At 39.8% G+C, this 19,611-nt stretch overlaps 1 protein-coding gene across 1 annotated transcript in view; it reads left to right on the top strand.

The window, feature by feature from the left end:
• Positions 1–16,829: 16,829 nt before the first annotated feature.
• The window catches only part of GPR176 (G protein-coupled receptor 176), a 140,095-nt gene continuing 137,313 nt past the window's right edge, over positions 16,830–19,611 (top strand). The window contains exon 1 of the mRNA XM_043985874.1: positions 16,830–17,771. Within this exon, the coding sequence (XP_043841809.1) occupies positions 17,555–17,771 (217 nt within the window). The 5' untranslated portion in view covers positions 16,830–17,554. The remainder of the gene's footprint in view (positions 17,772–19,611) is intronic.

Genomic DNA, 19,611 nt, shown 5'->3' with positions numbered 1-19,611 from the left:
GTATAGTATAGTGAAATTTATAAAAATGAGAGCTATTTCCCAATTGATAAATGGTCAAAGGATATAAATGGGCAATTTTCAAAAGAAGTCAAAGCTTTCAATTGTCACTATTGATCAAGAGAAATACAAATTAAAGCAATTCTGAGGTACCATTTCACATCTATCAGAAATTACAAATGCTAGAGGCAATGAGGGAAAATAGGCACACTAATAAACTATTATGAATTGGTCCAATCATTCTGGAGAACAATTTGGAGCTGTGCCCAAAGAATTATAAAATTGTGCATATCCTTTGACCTAGCAATACCACTACTAGGTCTGTATCCCAAAGACATCAAAGAAAAAAGAAAAAGGACCTATATGTACAAAAAATATTTATATTAGCTCTTTTTGTGGTGGCAAAGAATTGGAAATGGAAGATTCACATCAGTTGGGGAATGAATGGCATATGATTGCGATGGAGTACTATTGTCCTATAAGAAATGACGAGAGGAGTGATTTCAGAAAAACATGGCAAGAACTATATCAACTGATGCAAAGTGAAGTGAGAAGAACCAGGAGATGATTATCGTGCACAGTTAACAGCACTGTTGTAATGATGATCAGCTGTGAAAATTTTGGTTACTCTGATCAATACAATGACCCAAGACGATTCCAAAGGATTCATGATGAAAAAATGCTGTCTACCTCCAGAGAGAGACAATTGATAAACTAAGTGCAAACTGAAGAATAATTTTCTCACGTTACTTTTATTGCTTTTAAGAATATGACTAATATGGAAATATGTTTTGCATGATTTCACATGTATACTTGATATACCGTTTGCCTTCTCAGTGGCTGTGGAAGGGAGTGGGAGGGAGAAAGAGAATTTGGAATTCAAAATTTTAAAAGTAATGAATGTTAAAAATAAATAATAAAATGTTAAACAAAACAAAAAAATGTTCAGTTGTTTTATGTATTTCTCACTTTGTTCTAATTCAGAACCTGAACCATCTGAATCAAAACCACCAGTTAGGCCTGGCCCAGAATACCCTCCTACCTAATTTTTGCCTGTTGATATCCTGCTTATCCTTTAAGGCCCAACTCAAATTCTAGCTCTTCTGTAAAGCCATCCTTGATCCCCTGGCTGAAAGCAATCTTTCCTTCAACAAATCTCATAAACATTTATATTCCCCTTATTAATTTACTTCCTAATGTCTCAACAACTCTGCTAGATTGAAAGTAGTTTTGAGGCTGGAACTGTCTTATTTGTCTTAAGGACCAGAGGAAGTTTTTCACCAATTAAATCAAGAAGGATTTATGAAGTACCCATTCTGTTCCAGGCACTGAGGATACAAAGAAAAACAAAATACAGTCTTGGATTTCAAGAAGCTCACAATCTAATGCTGGGAGATGACATGCAAACAATGATGTATAAATAAAACATATACAGGATAAATTGGAGATAATCAACAGAAGGAAGGCACTGGCATTCAGGGGGATTAAAAGAGGCTTCTTGCAGAAAGTAGGGTTTTAGCTGAGACTTAAAAGAAGCAAGGAAAGCCAGGAGGTAGAAATGAAGAGGGAAAACATTCCAGAAATGGATGGTAGCCAGTGAAAAGGCTTAGAGTTGGGAAATGGAGTTTCAGGAATTGCAAGGAAGTTGGGGGTGGGAGGAGGATTGGAAAAGTAGGAGGGGTCCAGGCTATAAAGACCTTTGAACACTAAACAGAGGACTTTTTATTGTTCCTGGAGGTAATAGGGAGCCACTGGAGTTTATTGAATAAGAAAGATGAATATGTGAATTAGATCAATTTGACAGCCAAATGGAGGAAGAACTGGAATGGTGAGAGACTTGTGGCAGAGGGACCATCCAGAAAACTATTGTAATAGTTCAGTCATGAAGCAATAAGGTCTTGCTCTAGGGTAATGTCAATGTCAGAGGAGAGAAGGGGTAAATATGAGAAATATTGTGAAGGTAACATCTATAGGACTTGGCAACAGACTGGATATGTGGGGTTAGAGAGAGTGAGAAGTAGAGGATGACATTTAGGGTAGGAGCCTGGGAGAGTGGAAAGATGGTTCTCTGTCTCTGTCTCTGTGTGTGTGTGTCTCTGACACTCTCTCTCCATCTCTCTCTCTCTCCATTTTAATTTAAAGTTTTGAGTTCCAAATTCTATCCTTCTCTCCCTCCTTCCTCCCTGAGTCAGTAAGCAATCAAATATAGGTTATATATGTGCAATTATGTAAAACATTTCCATATTGGTCAGTATGTATAAGAAGACTCAAATAAAAGAAAAAAATGAAAGTGAGAAATAGCAAGCTTCAGTCTGTATTTGATCAATATCAGTTCTTTCTCTGAATGTGCATAGTATTCTTTATCATTAGTCCTCTAAGATCATTGTATTGCTGAGAATAGTTAGGTCATTCATAGTTCTTCATCGAACAATATTGCTGTTACTGTGTACAGCATTCTCCTGTTCACTTCACTATACATCAATTTGTGTAAGTCTTTCTGTTTTTCTGAAATCATCTGGCTTATAACTTCTTACAGCACAATAATATTCCATTATAATCATATACCACAGTTTATTTAGCCATTCTCCAATTGATGGGCATCCCCTTGATTTCCAATTCTTAGCCAAATGGTGGTCTCTTTCACAGTAATGGTAAACGTGGAAAGAGGGAATGGCTCAGGAGAAGGGACTGAGTTCGATTTTGGACCTGTAGAGTTTAAGATATCTGCAGGACATCCAGTTTGAGAGGTCCAGTAGGCAGTTGGAGAGGTGAGTATGGAGATTAGGAGAGATGCTGATTGGATAAGTAGATCTGAGATTCATCAGCAAAGATGTGCAGGAGATGTACAGAAAGTAATTATAAGATTTGGCACCTGACAGTATATGAGCCATGAGTAAGAGAGAGAAATTGAGGATGACATGAAGATTGTGAGCCTGGATGACTGGAAGGATGGTGGTGCCTTCAATAGCAATAGGGAAATTCAGAACAGGGTAAAGTTCTATTTTAAATATTTAGTTTAAGATATCTGTGGGACATCTAGTTTGAAATGTTCACCTGAAAGGTGTGCTATGTAACTGTATCTCAGGAGAAAGATGAGGGATGGATACATAGGTCTTAGAATTATCTACATAGAGATGATAATTGAACCTGGAAGAGTGAATGCAATTACCAGATGAAAGAATATAAAGTGAAAAAAAAAAGAAGAAGGGGCAGCTAGGTGGCACAGTGGATAGAGCACCGGCCCTGGAGTCAGGAGGAACTGAGTTCAAATCCGGCCTCAGACAATTAACACTTACTAGCTGTGTGACCCTGGGCAAGTCACTTAACCCCAACTGCCTCACTAAAAAAGAAAAAAAAAGAAGAGGTCTCAGGACAGAATTTAACTCCCAATTTACAGGTGTGACATAGTGGAAATCCAGAAAAAGAAACTGAGCAGCAATCAAAAATTTTGAGAACCGAGTTAGAGCTGTATTGTAAAAACCTAGAGATGAGAGAATATATAGGAAGAGAAAGTGATCAATGATATCAAATAACTGCAAAGAGGTCAAGAAAGATGAGGAATGAGGAGAAGCTATTAGATTTTACCAATAGAGACTCATCATTGGTAACTTTGGGGAAAGCAATTTCAAATGAATGATGAAGTCCAAAGTCAGAGTGCAGAGGGTTTAAAAGTGAGAGAAAAGGGGGCAGCTAGATGGTGCAGTGGTTAAAGCGCTGGCCCTGGATTCAGGAGTACCTGAGTTCAAATCCAGCCTCAGACATTTGACACTTACTAGCTGTGTGACCCTGGGCAAGTCACTTAACCCCCATTGCCCTGCCAAAAAAAAAAAAAAAGTGAGAGAAAAGAAAGTAGAAGCAATGAATATCGATGGATTTTTTTTTCAAGGAATTTAAATGAGAATGGGAGGAGAGATAACAATAATGGTGAGGCATAGTGTGATCTAGTATGGATTTCTTGAGGATGATGGGGACATGTACTTCTAGGTAGCAGAAAAGAAACCATTAGATAGGGGAAAACTGAAGAGAGAATGTAGATGGTAGTGGGAACAATTTCTTGCAGATGGGAGGAATGGAATAAAGGGTACATGTAGAGTGGTTAACCCTGATAAGAAGAAGGACCACTTTTCAGAGATTGGAGTGAAAGATATAATGGGAAAGAACTTCAGATGCTTGTGTGATAAGGAGGGTAGAAGAGGGAGTTCTCCTTTTGTTTTTTCCTATGAAGTATGAGATAAAGTCCTCAGCATAGAGGTTAGGAAGAAGTAAATGCCGTAAGAGGCTTAAGAAAAGAAAAAAAAGGTTGGGTAGAGTTGTGGTGAGTTGGATAGGGGGTCAATTCAGGAGGAGGAAGAGGAGGATTGTCTTGCTATACTGAGGACCTTGTTGTTTGTCCTTTGTTCTGAAAGAGGACCAGTGACATTGTTGGGCGGACTTGTGACCTGACTCTGGGCACTAGCTCACCCAAAGAATTGGAAGCTCACCATGAATCTTGTAAAATAAAAAGAGATTTATTAGGAAAGAGGAATAATGACCAGAGAACAGATCACCATGGTGACTGTCCCACTGGAGTAAGAGGAGACCTGGTCTTTTGTATCTATACAAAACAAAGAAAGGGAAGGGAATTATAAAGCAAGGGAAAATGCAAAAACTGGGGCCAGATTACTAAGAAAGGATCTTTGATAAATGGGCATCAGTAGGATAAGCAGCATCCAACCATATCCTGCATATCCTCTTGCAGAACTCAATATTGCTTATCAGCATACTGGGGTCATGTCCTGCTACAACTCATACTTGAGGTGGGAGAGAGAGCTGTTTTCCCCTTGGCCTAAGAGTTTTGAATCTTTTGGATTTCTTGGGGTTGTATTACAATGTCAGGAGGGTGATGTTTTGACTTGAAAATGAATTGGATTTAAGTGAATCGGGGCTGTGCAAAGCCATCAGCCTCACTTTCTCCTAAAGGGTCATCTGAGTCCAGCAGCAAAGCATAGGTCAGGATGACTGGAGATGATCCCAGATTCAGCAGGAGACCTTGACCTTTTTAAACTAATGTCTTTCCCAGATCTCAATTTGTCTAAGGCAACTAAGGGCCTAATTGAGAACAGCTAGCATAAATTTGTAGTGGATCTAGTCAAAAAAATGTTTTAGGTTTTGTAATTTTCTCTAGCTTCATTCAGCAATATATGTATAGGAGTGAAGGAGGCAAGTGGTAGAAATAATTCAGGGGATGAGATTCAGCAATGTGTGATCAGCAATAGGAAAAGGGAGCAGAGGATTTGAGAGAAGTAGGCAGCATAAAGTTGAATTGGTTCAACAAGGAGATGAGATTGGGTAGAGAAGATAATGTAGACACAGTAGGGTTTATGGGCTGGGATAATACTGAGAGATGGAGGGATTGGAGGTTAAAGTGAGGACAAAAAGTAGGTTTAGAGAAGCATAGAGATGGAAAAATAAAATATTTGATCAGATAAAAGAAATTTAAGAAGTATTTCATAGATTAAAAACCTTATAGTTAGAAGAGACCTCAGAAGTTACTTAGTCCAACCCCTACCTGAACCATCAACCCATCTACAACATTACCAACAAGCAGTTCTTCATCTTATACTTACATACCTCCAGGGAACTCATTTCCTACCTTACCTGCTCCATCCCTCCCCCACTCCCAACCCCAGCCCCAGCCCCAGCCCCCCAGGCAGAATATTCCAGTTTGTTGAGTCAAAATTTGCCACTTTGCACCTACTATTGATCCTACTTTTGTCTCCTTGAACCAAACAGAGCAATTTGAATCTCTCTTCTCTATGACACTTTGAAAAAAGAAAGAAAGAAAGAAAGAAAGAAAGAAAGAAAGAAAGAAAGAAAGAAAGAAAGAAAGAAAGAAAGAAAGAAAGAAAGAAAGAAAGAAAAATGGAAAGCAGTCATTTGGGGGAATGTGAATTAGACTTCTGCTTGGCCCCAGGTAGAATCAGTGGATGGCTAAATATCTTTCATTTCATCAATTGAATTACCTTCATTTTCCTGGTTTCTTTCTGTACATACGTCAACTTGTCAGTGTTCCTTCTAAAATGTGACTACCCAAATTGAATACAATCTTCCAGATGTGTTCTGATTATGTTGATATATGGTGATTATCTCCCTTTATCTGGGCAATCCACATCTATTAATGTAGCCTCAGATCATATTAGCTCAATATGCTGACTAATTTTATAGCCCACCCAAATCCCTAGGCTGGTATTTTTCTCATGGATTGCTCCCTAACCATATCCCTCTCATCCTGAACTTTTTACAGTTGATTTTTTTTAACCTAAGTGTATTTACCACATTAAATTTTGTCTTGTTAGCTTTAATTCAATATTAGAGCCTGGTGAATCTTTTTCTGGGTCTTCATTTTAATATCCACTTTTTGTTGAATGAATAAATTAAGCTAGATGATTAAATTGGGTTGAATGCATAAATTACCTTTATTCTAAAGCTATATCTCTATTTTTAAAAAAAGAATTTCCATTCATTTAAACATTTTTTCATTGATCAACTTATTATTTAAAGATTTAATTTCTTAGTTTAGGATGATCACTTTAAAAGGTTGGTTGGTCTTATACTAAAATAAGGTCAAAATGGGTACATGATTTAGAAATAAAGGGTGATACCACAGGTAAATTCAGAGAAGAAGGAATAGTTTACCTCTCAGATCTATGGAGAGAACAATTTATGACCAAACAAGAGATAGAGAATATTAGGAAATGCAAAATGGGTGATTTTGATTACATTAAATTAAAAACGTTTTGTACAAACAGACATAATGCAGCCAAAATTAGAAGGGAGGCAGAAAGCTGGGAAACAATTTTTATAGCCAGTACTTCTGATAAAGGCCTCATTTCTAACATATATAGAGAACTAAATCAAATTTATAAGAATCCAAGTCATTCCCCAATTGAGAAATGGTCAAAGGATATGAACAGGCAGTTTTCTGATGAAGAAACCAAAGCTATCTATTCCCATATGAAAAAATGCTCTAAATCTCTAAAGATTAGAGAGATGCAAATTAAAACAACTCTGAGGTACCACCTGACACCTATCAGATTGGCTAAAATTACAAAAAAAAGGAAAATAATAAATGTTGGAGAAGCTGTGGAAAAATTGGAACACTAATGCATTATTGGTGGAGTTGTGAACTGATTCAACCATTCTGGAGAGCAATTTGGAATTATGCCCAAAGGGCAATAAAGCTGTGCACATCCTTTGACCCAGCAATACCACTTTTGGGTCTTTTTCCCAAAGAAATCATGGAAAGGGGAAAGGGACCCACATATACAAAAATATTTATAGCTGCTCTTTATGTGATGGCAAGGAATTGGAAGATGAGGGGATGCCCATAAATTGGGGAATGGCTGGACAAGTTGTGGTATATGAATACAATGGAATACTATTGTGCTGTAAGAAACGATGAGCAGGAGTTCAGAGAAACCTGGAGGGTCTTGCGTGAGCTGATGATGAGTGAGATGAGCAGAACCAGAAGAACATTGTACACAGTATCATCAACATTGAGTGTTGATCTACTGTGATGGACTATATTCTTCTCACCAATGCAATGGTACAGAAGAGTCCCAGGGAACTCATGATAGAAGAGGATCTCCAAATCCAGGAAAAAAAAAAAAAGAACTGTGAAGTATAGATGCTGAATGAACCATACTATTTCTTTTGTTTTTGGTGCTGATGTTTTTCTATTTTGAGGTTTTTCGTTATTGCTCTGATTTTTCTCTTATAACATGACTAATGCAGAAATATGTTGAATGTTATTATGTGTGTATGTATGTATATATATATATAACCTATGTCAAATTACCTGCTGTCTAGGGGAGGGGGGAGGGAGGGGAGGGAGAGAGAAAAATCTGAAATTGGAAAGCTTGTATAAACAAAAGTTGAGAACTATCTTTACATGTAATGGGAAAAAATAAAATACTTTATTAATTAAAAAAAAAAAAGAGCAGGTTGGAACTATGCCCAAAGGGCTATGGAACTATGTATACCATTTGACCCAGTAATACCACTACTAGGTCTATATCCCAAGGAGATCATGAAAAAGGGAAAAGGACCTGCATGTACAAAAATGTTTATAGTGGCTTTCTTCGTGGTGGCAAGGAATTAGAAATTGAGGGAATGCCCATCAGTTGGGGAACGGCTGAACAAGTTGTGGTATGTGAATGTAATGGAATTCTATTGTGCTGTAAGAAATAATAAGCAGAGAGATTTCAGAAAAGCTTGGAAAGACTTAAGTGGCCTGATGCTGAGTGACGTGAGCAGAACCAAGAGAACATTGTACACAGTAACAGCAACATTGTTTGATGATCAACTGTGATAGACTTAGTTCTTCTCAGTAGTGCAATGATCCAAGACAATTTGAAAGAACTCATGATGGAAAATGTTCTCCACATCCAGAAAAAAGAACTGTGGATTCTGAATGCAGATTGAACCATACTGTTTCTACTTTTTTTTGGAGGTTTTTCCCTTTTGTTCTGATTCTTCTTTCACAGCATGACTAATGTGGAAATATGTTTAATGTGATTGTACACATATAACCTATATCAAATTGCTTTCTGTTTTGGGGAGTGGGGAGGGAAGGAAGAAAAAAAATTTGGAACTAAAAAGCTTATGAAAACAAATGTTGATAACTATATTTATATGTAACAGGAAAATAATAAAATACTTTTATGATTAAAAAAATTTTAAATGGCTGGTTGGTTCACTAAAATAGTCAATATTATAGGAATGACATGTAAATACAAGAAAGTGTCTAGATTATTCCTTTAAAACTGGTTTTCTTTGCTTTTAGAAGAGTTCAACTCTTTTAAAAGTAGTTCTACCGTGAATCAGCACAGGAGAAGTCTTTTATTTAGTGCTGTTGATGAAAATTCTGCTATTATCATTTCAAGTAACAGCCATGTGCTAACAACCAGTATACCTTCAAAAAAACAAATTCTAAATATTGCAAAAAGGGAACTTAATAACTCTCAGTTTGGAAACAAGAATAATTAACACCTGCTGCAGAGATAATCTGGCTTTTACTGTCATCTATGTATAGTCTGGCCTCATATCCATTTTTTTATTCATTCATTCATTCATTCGACATCGAGTACCTACTATGTTGCAACATAGAGGACTAAGCAAGGAAGGAGATCAAATGATCATAGATTTAGAATTGAAAGGCATCCTAGAAGTAATCAAGACCCTTTCATTTGACAGATGAGGAAACTGAGGCACAAAAAGCTAAGTGACTTGCCCAGGGCCACACAGTTAGTGTCTGAGGTGGGATTAAAACTCAAGTCGTTTTGACTCTAAGTCTGTGTGCTATTCATTGCTTCATGCTGCCTCTAATATAAAAAGGTAATGAGACACTTCCCCTCAAATAATTTACAATGTGGTGGGAAATATAAGAATTACTTCAAGGATTCATGACTTTAACAGAATGGGTACTCCTTACACCAATGTAGATTACAATTCTGTGAACTATAGTAGTTAATCTCCATGAATTCCTATGGTTGAAAAAATTCATTACCTTATGGCTAACCTTTGGCAATGAGCCTTAAAAAACTTAACAAGGGTGGACTTTTATTGTTGGGCTTGTATTCAGAGAACTAGAAGCAAAGTAAATGCCCATCAATATTTCATAAATTGTGGTACATGAAATGTAATAATGGAATGACTATTCTGGGAGAAACAACAAATGTGATCAATATAGAGATGCATGGAAAAACTTACATGAACTGATTCAAAAGTAGAAACAGGAAAATAATATACATAAAATCTGTTTCAGTTATTGTTTTCCTAAGTTATGTATGAGTTAACATTGAGCTGGAGCTTATGGTCAGGTTTCATTAAAAATTTTGTTCACTTTCAGTGTACTGCCTAATTCCCCAAAGGGAAATGGGATACACAAATGAATTTAAGCCAAATGTGTTAACTACAGCAATCTGCCTAAAAAGACCCTTAGAGACTGGAGCTGTAAACCAAGTGAGCAAAGATATTTCATCCATCTGAAATTTTGTAGTGAGTATGGTATATCTTCGATTGGGTTTATAAGCTCAAGTCAGTCGTTATACATTCAAACAATATTCTTTCTTTAACTTCAGAGTCCTTTTATGTCCTTTTAATTTTCCTCTGCCCATTTATTTATTATTTCTTCTTCTTCTTCTTCTTCTTCTTCTTCTTCTTCTTCTTCTTCTTCTTCTTCTTCTTCTTCTTCTTCTTCTTCTTCTTCTTCTAGTGAGGCAATTGGGGTTAAGTGACTTGCCCAGGGTCACACAGCTAGTAAGTGTTAAGTGTCTGGGGCAGGATTTGAACCCAGGTACTCCTGACTCCAGGGCCGGTGCTCTATCCACTGCGCCACCTAGCTGCCCCTATTTCTTCTTAATGATGGCATTTCATAAGATGTTATGGGCAACAGAACACACAAAGAAGTGAAGAGGTGCAACATAAGCCATTCCTAACTTTCTTGATAGAATTTAATAAAGTTAAACTGAGGCACAGAATTCTAAGCTTTATCAGTTTATTAGCAGGGCACAAACCTGTTAATAAAGTGAGTCAAATGGCTACCTCAGTGAGAACAATGATCCAGGGGAGGAGGTGAAAGTCCTTCTTATAAGCATAGAACAAAGGACAGAACTGGGTAGGTGAGGAAAATAATGGAATTGGTTATTTGGCTTGCAGAACCATGAAGGTGAGGACAACACAAGTGGTTGGAAGTTGAGAATGAGGGGCTAGCAACAACCTTCACCTTTCCTCCTATGACTAAGAAATGTTCATTGTTTGAGTTCACCTGCAAGGTTAGAGATAGTGGACCAGACTTTGGATAACAAATGTGTAATTTAAGATTCTAAATGTGGATTCTAATGTGTTCCCCCAGTTTGGGGGAAACTGACTAAAAATCACTGATAAAACGAGTTTAGGTTTTTAAGGGTTTATTGGAAAATAGAAAGAAAAAGATTGAGAACAGAATTCTAACAGCCTGGCATTCCTATCTTTCCTCAAATTTCCTGTGAAGTCCTCTGCCGCCACCACCATCAAGTTCGGAAGCCAAAAAAGGCCAGCGCTCTCTGCGCAGGCTCCCTTTCCTCCTTCCTGTCTCCTCCCAGACCATAGGAGGCTCCTCCAGTTGATTGGCTGGTAGACTTGATAGACAGCACCCATGAGCAAGCGTCATTTCCTGACGCCAAGGAAAAGCCACAATGCCTCTGAGGCATTTTCCTCATGGTGGAGCTCTCCACAGCAAGTCTCCAGTAGGTGGCGTCATTCCAATCATTACACAAACCAGACATCCTTGAAGGATAGGTTGGTGGTGTAAAGGTACTAGATCAGACTCCCTAACGTCCACCTGAATCCCTCAAGGATAACTGATTTCCTTAAGGAAGGACTAGAATGGTGATTAGCAGAAGAACTGAACATCTAAACTTAGCTCATGGCAGAGACAAAGAAATATGATTTAGTAACCATATAAATAGGCCAGTAATAATAACAGGATCTTTAAAGATTAGAATCAATTATAAAATGGTATAGAATCAGCACAGTGGATAGAGGACTGGGCTTGGAATGAGGAAGACTCATTTTCCTGAGTTCAAATTTGGCCTCACACACTTAGTAGCTATGTGACCCTGGGCAAGTCACTTAACACTGTTTGCTTCAGTCCCTCATCTGTAAAAGGAGCTGGAGGGTGGAGCCAAGATGGCAGAGAGAAGCCAAGAAGTTTCCTGAGCTTTCCCCACTTTCCCTCAAAACCAATATTAAATCAAATCTCTAAATGGATTATGGAGTGACAGAACCCACAAAAAGATGGAGTGAAAAAAATTTGCAGTTTAAGATAACTTGGAGGGACTTCAGGAAAGGTCTCTTTCACTTAGGTGGAAGGGGAGTGCAGTCCAGCAAAAGTGGTGTCTGAGGTAGCCAGTGGGAGGGTCTTAGCCATAGCACATAGCAGTAACTGAGGCCCCTTGGTCCTGGTTCAATAGGCTTGTGGCATAGCAGGTCAGCTGTGAGGCCTCCAACCCCAGTTTAGGAGGTAAATTTCCACCTCAGGAACCTGGCACAACACAGGGACTAGGTCAGGCCATCCCAGTGCAGTGGGTAAGCCATGAGTCCCAGAGCCCCCTCTGCAGCCCAGCAGCATAAAGCCAGTGAATGGGCCCCTGGCCCCCACTGAAAAAGGCTTGGGACAGTGCCCCCTGTTCAAATGAACAAGAAACAGAAAAAAAAACAACCCTAGCCATAAAAAAGTACTATGGTGACAGGGAAGATCAAAGCATAAACTCAGAAGAAAACAATGTCAAAATGACTACCTGTGAAGCCTCACAGGTGAATATGAATTGGTCTCAAGCCCAAAAAGCCTCCTTAGAAGAGCTTTAAAAGGATTTTTTGTTTGTTTGTTTGTTTTAGTGAGGCAGTTGGGGTTAAGTGACTTGCCCAGGGTCACACAGCTAGTAAGTGTTAAGTGTCTGAGGCCGGATTTGAACTCAGGTTCTCCTGACTCCAGGGCCGGTGCTCTATCCATTGCACCACCTAGCTGCCCCTTAAAAGGATTTTTAAAATCAAGTAAGAGAGGAAGAAGAAAAACTGGGAAAAGAAATGAGTTATGTAAGAGAATTATGAAAAAAGAGTCAACAGCTTGGAAAGGGAAGCACAAAAATTGACTGAAGAAAACAACTCCTTTAAAAGTAGAATTGGTCAAATGGAAAAGGAGGTACAAAAGCTAACTGAAGAAAATAATTCCTTAAAAAATTAGAATTGGGAAAGTGAAACCTAATGACATTATGAGAAATCAAGAATCAGTCAAACAAAATGAAAAGAAAAAAAAATAGAAGAAAACATCAAGTGAGCTGGAGAAGGCAAACTACTCCAGTATCTTTGCCAAATTTTTTTTTAAAAGATAGGGTCATGAAGAGTTGGACGTGACTGAAATGAACAAACAACAGAATCAATTTAATTTCTTCAAAACTTAAAGATTGACTTTATGTTAATCTCAGTAATAGGGTACCTACCTTTTTGTTAATCCTTTCTTGAATAACAAAGGGAGAGGGGCAGCTAATTGGCGCAGTGGATAGAGCACCAGCCCTGGAGTCAGGGGTACCTGAGTTCAAATCCGGCCTCAGACACTTAACACACCCTTACTAGCTGTGTGACCCTGGGCAAGTCACTTAACCCCAATTGCCTCACTAAAAAAAAATAAAATTAAAAAATAACAAAGGGAGGCACAAGACTCTGGAATAAGTAGACAGGCACAAGGAAAGCAAATGTACTGGGTACAACGCTGTTGGCCTGTCTCTTAAATTTGCTTTCCCTCTATTTCAGTTTCTGGAGTGCAAAGATCTCCCTATAATATCTGGTATAGGGCCTTGCCTACAAGGAGTACTTACTAAGTATTATTGATACACAATTTATGTGTGCACACAAAGGCAAATTGTTTTTAACAGCATTTATTTCTAGTTAAGAGTCTTAATACGCATACAATTTAGGAAAATATGTAATACTGAAACAGACATGTTTCATAATGCTGAATTGATAGGAGTTCTGACCATTTTCATTTAGGTAGGTTTTATTTCCAATGTATATAAAGAAATGATTAAAATTCATAAGAATAAGAGTCATTTCCCAATTGGTAAATGGTCTAAGAATATGAGCAGGCAGTTGTCAAGAGAGGAAACTAAAGCTATATATAGCCATATGAAAAAATGCTCCAAAACACTAGCAACTAGGGAAATGCAAATTAAAGCAATTCTAAGCAATTCTACCTCATGCATATCAGATTAGCAATGATGAGACAAAAGAAATAGGACAAATGGAGGGGCTGTGGGACAATAGGCACATTGATCTATTGTTGGTGAATCTTCTAGTAAGTATAATTGTCCTGAAAAACAATTTGGAATTATACACAGAAAGTTACTAAATGGTGCATACCCTTTGACCCTACTATGCCATTGCTAGACTTATAGCCAAAAGAGATAGAAGAAAGATAAAGTCCTTGTGTAAAAATAGTTACAATAGCCTTTTTTTTGTGGTGGCAAAAAATTGAAAATGAATGGGATACCCATCAATTGGGGAATGGCTGAACAAAGTGTGGCAAATGAATGTGATGGAATACCATTATGCTTTGATAAAGAAATAGATGATTTTAAAGAGATAAGGGAAAAACTTGTATGAACTAATGCAGATGGAAAGGAATAGAACCAGAAGAACAAGTGATACTATAATATCAGTATTATAAAAACAATTTTGAAGACCTCTAGGAACTGATAAAGAGTGAAAAGACCAGGACCAGGAGAAAAATTTATGCAACAACAACATTGTAAAGACATATTTGAAAGCTATTAAGAATTATGATCAAAGAAATGGCCATTTATGGTGCCAGAGGACTAATGATAAAGCATGCTATCAACCTCTTGAGAATGATAGGTTCAGGGTGTGCAACTGGACAAATTTTTTTGAGCATGTATGATGAGGAAATTTGCTTTGCTTGATTCTGCATTTTTGTTGTGGGGAATTTTTATTTCTTCATTTCCTTTTGCTACTTATAAATTAAGAAATGAAGAGTGAACATGATGGCAATCACAGTGGAAAGAGGATGATAGGGGCAGCTAGGTGTCTCAGTGGATAAAGCACCAGGTCTGGATTCAGGAGGGCCTAAGTTCAAATTCCGCCTCAGACACTTGACACTAGCTGTGTGACCCTGGGCAAGTCACTTAACCCCCATTGCCCCGCCAAAAAAAAAAAAAAGGATAAATGTCAGACTTAAGAAGCTCTCTTACTCTTTCATCATTTCCCATTCTCTCACTCCTTTGGCCTTTGGGTTCATTTACCCAGCAAATATTTACTTGAGTACCTACTATGTGCAAGGCACAATTTTAGGTCCTATGAAAGTGAGAGACAGTCCCTTTCACTGAAGGAATTAAAAATCTAACAGGAGAGCTAAGCCTTTTTACACAAACATTGCAAGGTAGTTCCTAGGTATTGACTGGCTGGAGAAGGAAGGGGTGCTGATATGAGTGGGGTCAATTTGAAAGCAACCCTGATGGGGCTCTTCTTTTTAAAGTTGCTCTACAATATTGTCAGTCTTTTAGAAGTTACTCCCAAGGGACCTTAGTCACACCTATCATATATTCCATCCCTCCCTCCCCCAACAACTCTGCATTTACCATCAGTTGTCAAGATATTAAAACCAAACAAGAGCAGGGGTTCACTCATTTTTCTCTTTCCAGTCCATTACTCCTGGTACCTCAATCCCCTATTTATCTTTCCATGCTTTATTAAATGAGATAATAATTGTAAAATATTTAAATGTTAGTTTGGAGCTGGGAGTGATCTTAAGAGATAAAATGAGGATCAAATGAGTTATTTATACAGTGCTTAACACAGTGCCTGGCACATAGAGGACACAATACATGAAAGCTATTAAGAACTATGATCAGTGAAATGGCCCTACCTGGCTAGTTTAGTCCAGTCCCCTCAGTTTGCAAGGCAGGGTGGAGAGAACATCGAATTTGAACTCAGAGGACCTAGGTTCAAATCACAGCCTCAATGAATCTGATTACTTGTGAGGCCATGACCATTTAACCTCTCCACCCTCACTTTAAAGGGGGGACTAGATGACTAGACCAAAGCTTCTTAAACTGTGGGTCTCAACCTCATATGGGGTTGCATAACTGAACGTGGGGGGGGGGTCAGGAAAATTTTGGCAGTAAATCTTTGATTTGTATATCTTTTTTCATATACCTGGGGTTGCATAAAAATTTCTCGGGTGAAAAAGGGTCTCTAGTGGGAAAAGTTCAAGAAGTCCCGGACTAGATGACCTCTGAGGTAACCCCCAGCTGTAGGTCTTTGATGCTGTGTTAAATAGGGACCACAGAGAGGCTGAGTGACGGGTGATCCTAGGCAAGAGCCAGGATGCGAACCCTTCCCCGATATTACGCTGCTGCTCCTTGCTTTTCTCTTCCTATGCTCCACCTGAGCCTTCCCTTCTTTTTATCTTCATCTTTTTATCTGCTCCCAGGAAGGCACAGCCGCACGCCCTCCCCTGCTACTCCGTCTTATAGGCACTAAATTATCCCCATCTTCCTTTTCTCCTTTCCTAAGGGAAGCCCCAGGTCGTGATCAGTCGTGACACTCGTCCCAGAAAAGGGCAGAGACATAGCGTCCGGGGGAGGGAGGGCAGGGCCGCTGAAATGCGTCCCCTCTCCGCCCCTTAAAACTTCCCCAAGGGCCGGTCTTTGGTGCCCAGAGACGGTGACTGAGTGAAGGCGAGCCTCTGGTCCTCCGCCTTCTAGCCACGCGGACAAGGGGAGGAGCGATGACCCGAGGAGACCATTCTAAGAATAACGCCCACGAAGAGGCGGAGGCGCGAGTTCCACCCCCGCCTACCGCTTTGGGGCTACGTAGAATGACAGTTGGCCGCTCGATTAAGATGGCCGCCGCCAGCGAAACCGAGGCAGAGGGAGGGAGGGAGGGGAGGGGCTCGCGCGCCTCCACACGTGACCCAGCTCCTCTCACTCGCTCCTCCCCGGGATCCCCGGGAGCTCGGCTGCTAGTGCAGCCGCGGGAGACCCGCGGCTGCGGCGCGTGGGGGCGGGTGGGCTGACAGGGAGTGGGGACATCCTTCTCCCAGGGTCCTCCAAGCCGGGGGCTCTTTCGCCCCACGACAAGGGATAGAGTAAGGGCGCAGAGCAGAGTTAGGAATCTTCGGCTCGGTCGGGCACCGAGGTGGCGTGTTGAAGTCCCCAGAAGAGGCGGAGCTGGGGGGGTGGGTGGGCGGAAACTACCCCGGTGACAGCTTTTTTGGGGGGTAGTGGAGGAAAGAAGGATCATTGCGGGGGAAGTTCGAGCTAGGGGATTCCGGCAGCACCATGGGCAGAGCTGGGGTCCCAGTGGCCCCTTCGAGCTTCTGGATGCTCGGCATATAGGGGTTTTCGCTCTCTATTCAGCTCTTGAGCCCGCGCGGCTGAAAAACAACCACGAAATGTTTTCTCTTTTCTGAAGGAAAGCCATTCAACTGGCGAGACCTCCTCCCCTAGGTGGGATGCCTCTGTCTTGGGAGGGACTGAAGGAGCTTGGCACGGGGGCGGAGAGTGCCCTCCTTGAATGCAAAATGCCGTCTTCTCAAGTTGGCGAGCCCTGTTTCGATCCACAAATATAAGTGGTGACTGTGGCTGTGGTGACTACTGGGGAGAAGAGGGAGGAAGAGAGTCGTGCGTCGAGAGCAGCTTCTGACTGTGTCCCCACTGTCATGTGTGTGGGACCCAAGAGGGACCCGGGATGGGGGGTGGTAACCTCGATTCGCCCCTCCTGAGCAATATGCAGACGTGAGGGGACCAGTCACCTCTACAGGGCACAGTGATTCCGCCGCCAAGGCCCTCCCCGTCTGGGACAAGTTGTCATTCGTTCATTCATTCATTCACTCATTCATTAGTTCCCAGGCTCCAGGCACCCAGACCGTCTTTAACTGAGTGTGAGAAGCAGAAACTTAGAGTTGGGAGGTTGGGGCGTGGGGGTAGGGGAGGAAGAAAAAAGGAGAAAAGACAGTCTCACCATGGGACACAATGAAAGCTGGATTCCCCGAGACGCCAGTAACAGAGGCTTCCCCCAAGCTCTAGGGCCACATAACGGGTCCGGCGCTGAGGCCGTCTGGACCAATCGAAGCTCCCTCGGGGTCAGCACCTTGGAAAGCGGAGAGGATAGTGAGGCTCAGACCTATCGGCATTTCACCACAACCGTGCAAATTGTCATCTTCATTGGCTCTTTGTTAGGTAAGTGCGCACAGTTGAGGTTGTAGGCTCTCTTCTAATGTGGGTTTCCCTGAGGGCGCTGACTTGATGGGCAAGACCAGTTTTTGGTGGTTGGGGCAATGGCTCTGTTTTCCGCGCAGGGTTTTCCGATGCCTGGCAAAGTGAAACTAGTTGAAGGAAGATGATGTTTAATGAATCACTGGAACGTAACTGCAGTTAACTTGGCAGAGGAGACAGGTTCCTGCCCCCCCCCCCAGCCCCCCATAGCATTGGAGTTTTGAGCTCCTTTCCTATAGACGCCCTCAGTTAATTCAATGTTTCAAGTATCTTTCAAGACGGACATTGCTTATGTTCAAGGATAATTTATGATAAATGTTTTTAGGATTGTGTATATAATTATAAGAATGGGGCCAGACTGTTGAGCTTACTTGCGTGTGCTGTTTACAAATGCCTGAACACAACTCTATGATTTTATTTATGTTATCTGGATTGAAAGTTACCACAGTGTTCTTGCACATTTGCCTCACATCTCTTACCTGTATATCAAATTTTAGTAAAGAGACATACCCTATTCGTGTTTTCTTTCTCACTTGATATTGTTCTTAACCCTATCTGCTGAAAAATAACCCTGTGAAGTTAGATTCAGATGCATCTTGGCATATCATTCTTAAAACGCTAGAAAAGCAAATGAATAACCAAGCCTCTTGTGAACTAACTCGCCTTTTTTTTTTTTTTTGCCTCAAGTGTAGAATAAAGGGAAACATATTATCCCACCCTCTTACCCCATTACTGTGGTTGGTGCAGAAAAGAAAGATAGACTAATTTACTTTGATACTTCTAATAAGTTGGTTACCTGACTAATGTGATTTCCAAAGATTCCTGGTAACTTTTTGAAAATACCAAATGGTAAAGTATTCATTTCTTTGAGGTTTGTTTGAAATGTATTTTATCCTGGTAAATATATGGCTGTCCCTTTAAATGTAGATACTGCAATCTAGCATTTATAAGGACATAAAGATAAGAGATCTGTGTGTATGACAGGCTGTGGAAGCAGAGGCAACACCTATATCTTGAATTTTAGAGTAGCAAGTTTGTTGCTGGTATGTAGATATTTAATAAGCCTACATTTCAGTGGTATCAGGATTAATTGAAATCAAATGGATTATATCTCAAACATTATGAATCTTTGGAATTCCCTCCAAATTGTAATCATTTGACATAATCTCATTCTATTCTCTTACTGTTTCAGTTTCAGAACAAAAAATTTTGATTATAGTTTTCTATTTCTAGCTTAGTTTTTCATAAAGTAGAATGTCAAAGAGAAGCAAAACGGCAGGGAACATTTTCATATTTGTGTGAAGTGTATCAACATAGTATATTGTAGGTTATTGTAGGGACTTAAGTCAAAGCAATTGTTGGATAACTGGATTTTTAAAAAAAATTGGATGGAATTTGGATGTTAGAGAACAGGAGTGTGTGTTCATGCTTAATATTTGAAGTTTTCTCAATAAGATACCCCTTTTCTTTTTTCTCTAAAATACTAGTATTGTAATATATTGATAAATTGGGTTGATAAAGTAGTTAACATAATAAAATAAAGTTTTATTTTTCATGTGTATTTTCAATCAAGGATTGATGGGAATTATGCTGTAATTAGTACTGGTTACCTGTAGCTCTTTAAGTAAACTAAAAGTTTTTAAATATTTCTTGCACTATTCCTACAACTGTTAGTGGCATGATCTCCCATAAACTTGTTATGGAAGCAGAAAATACCTCTTAAGGCAGAGTACAAGGAAGTGCAGACAGATTTTGAAGAGATTGTAGAGAGACAAGAAGCAACTGTAGTCATTTTGTATAACAA

Source organism: Dromiciops gliroides, chromosome 2 (assembly GCF_019393635.1).
Source record: "Dromiciops gliroides isolate mDroGli1 chromosome 2, mDroGli1.pri, whole genome shotgun sequence".
In the NCBI taxonomy this organism is placed as follows: Eukaryota; Metazoa; Chordata; class Mammalia; order Microbiotheria; family Microbiotheriidae; genus Dromiciops; species Dromiciops gliroides.
This window is presented reverse-complemented; position numbering and strand designations above follow the sequence as displayed.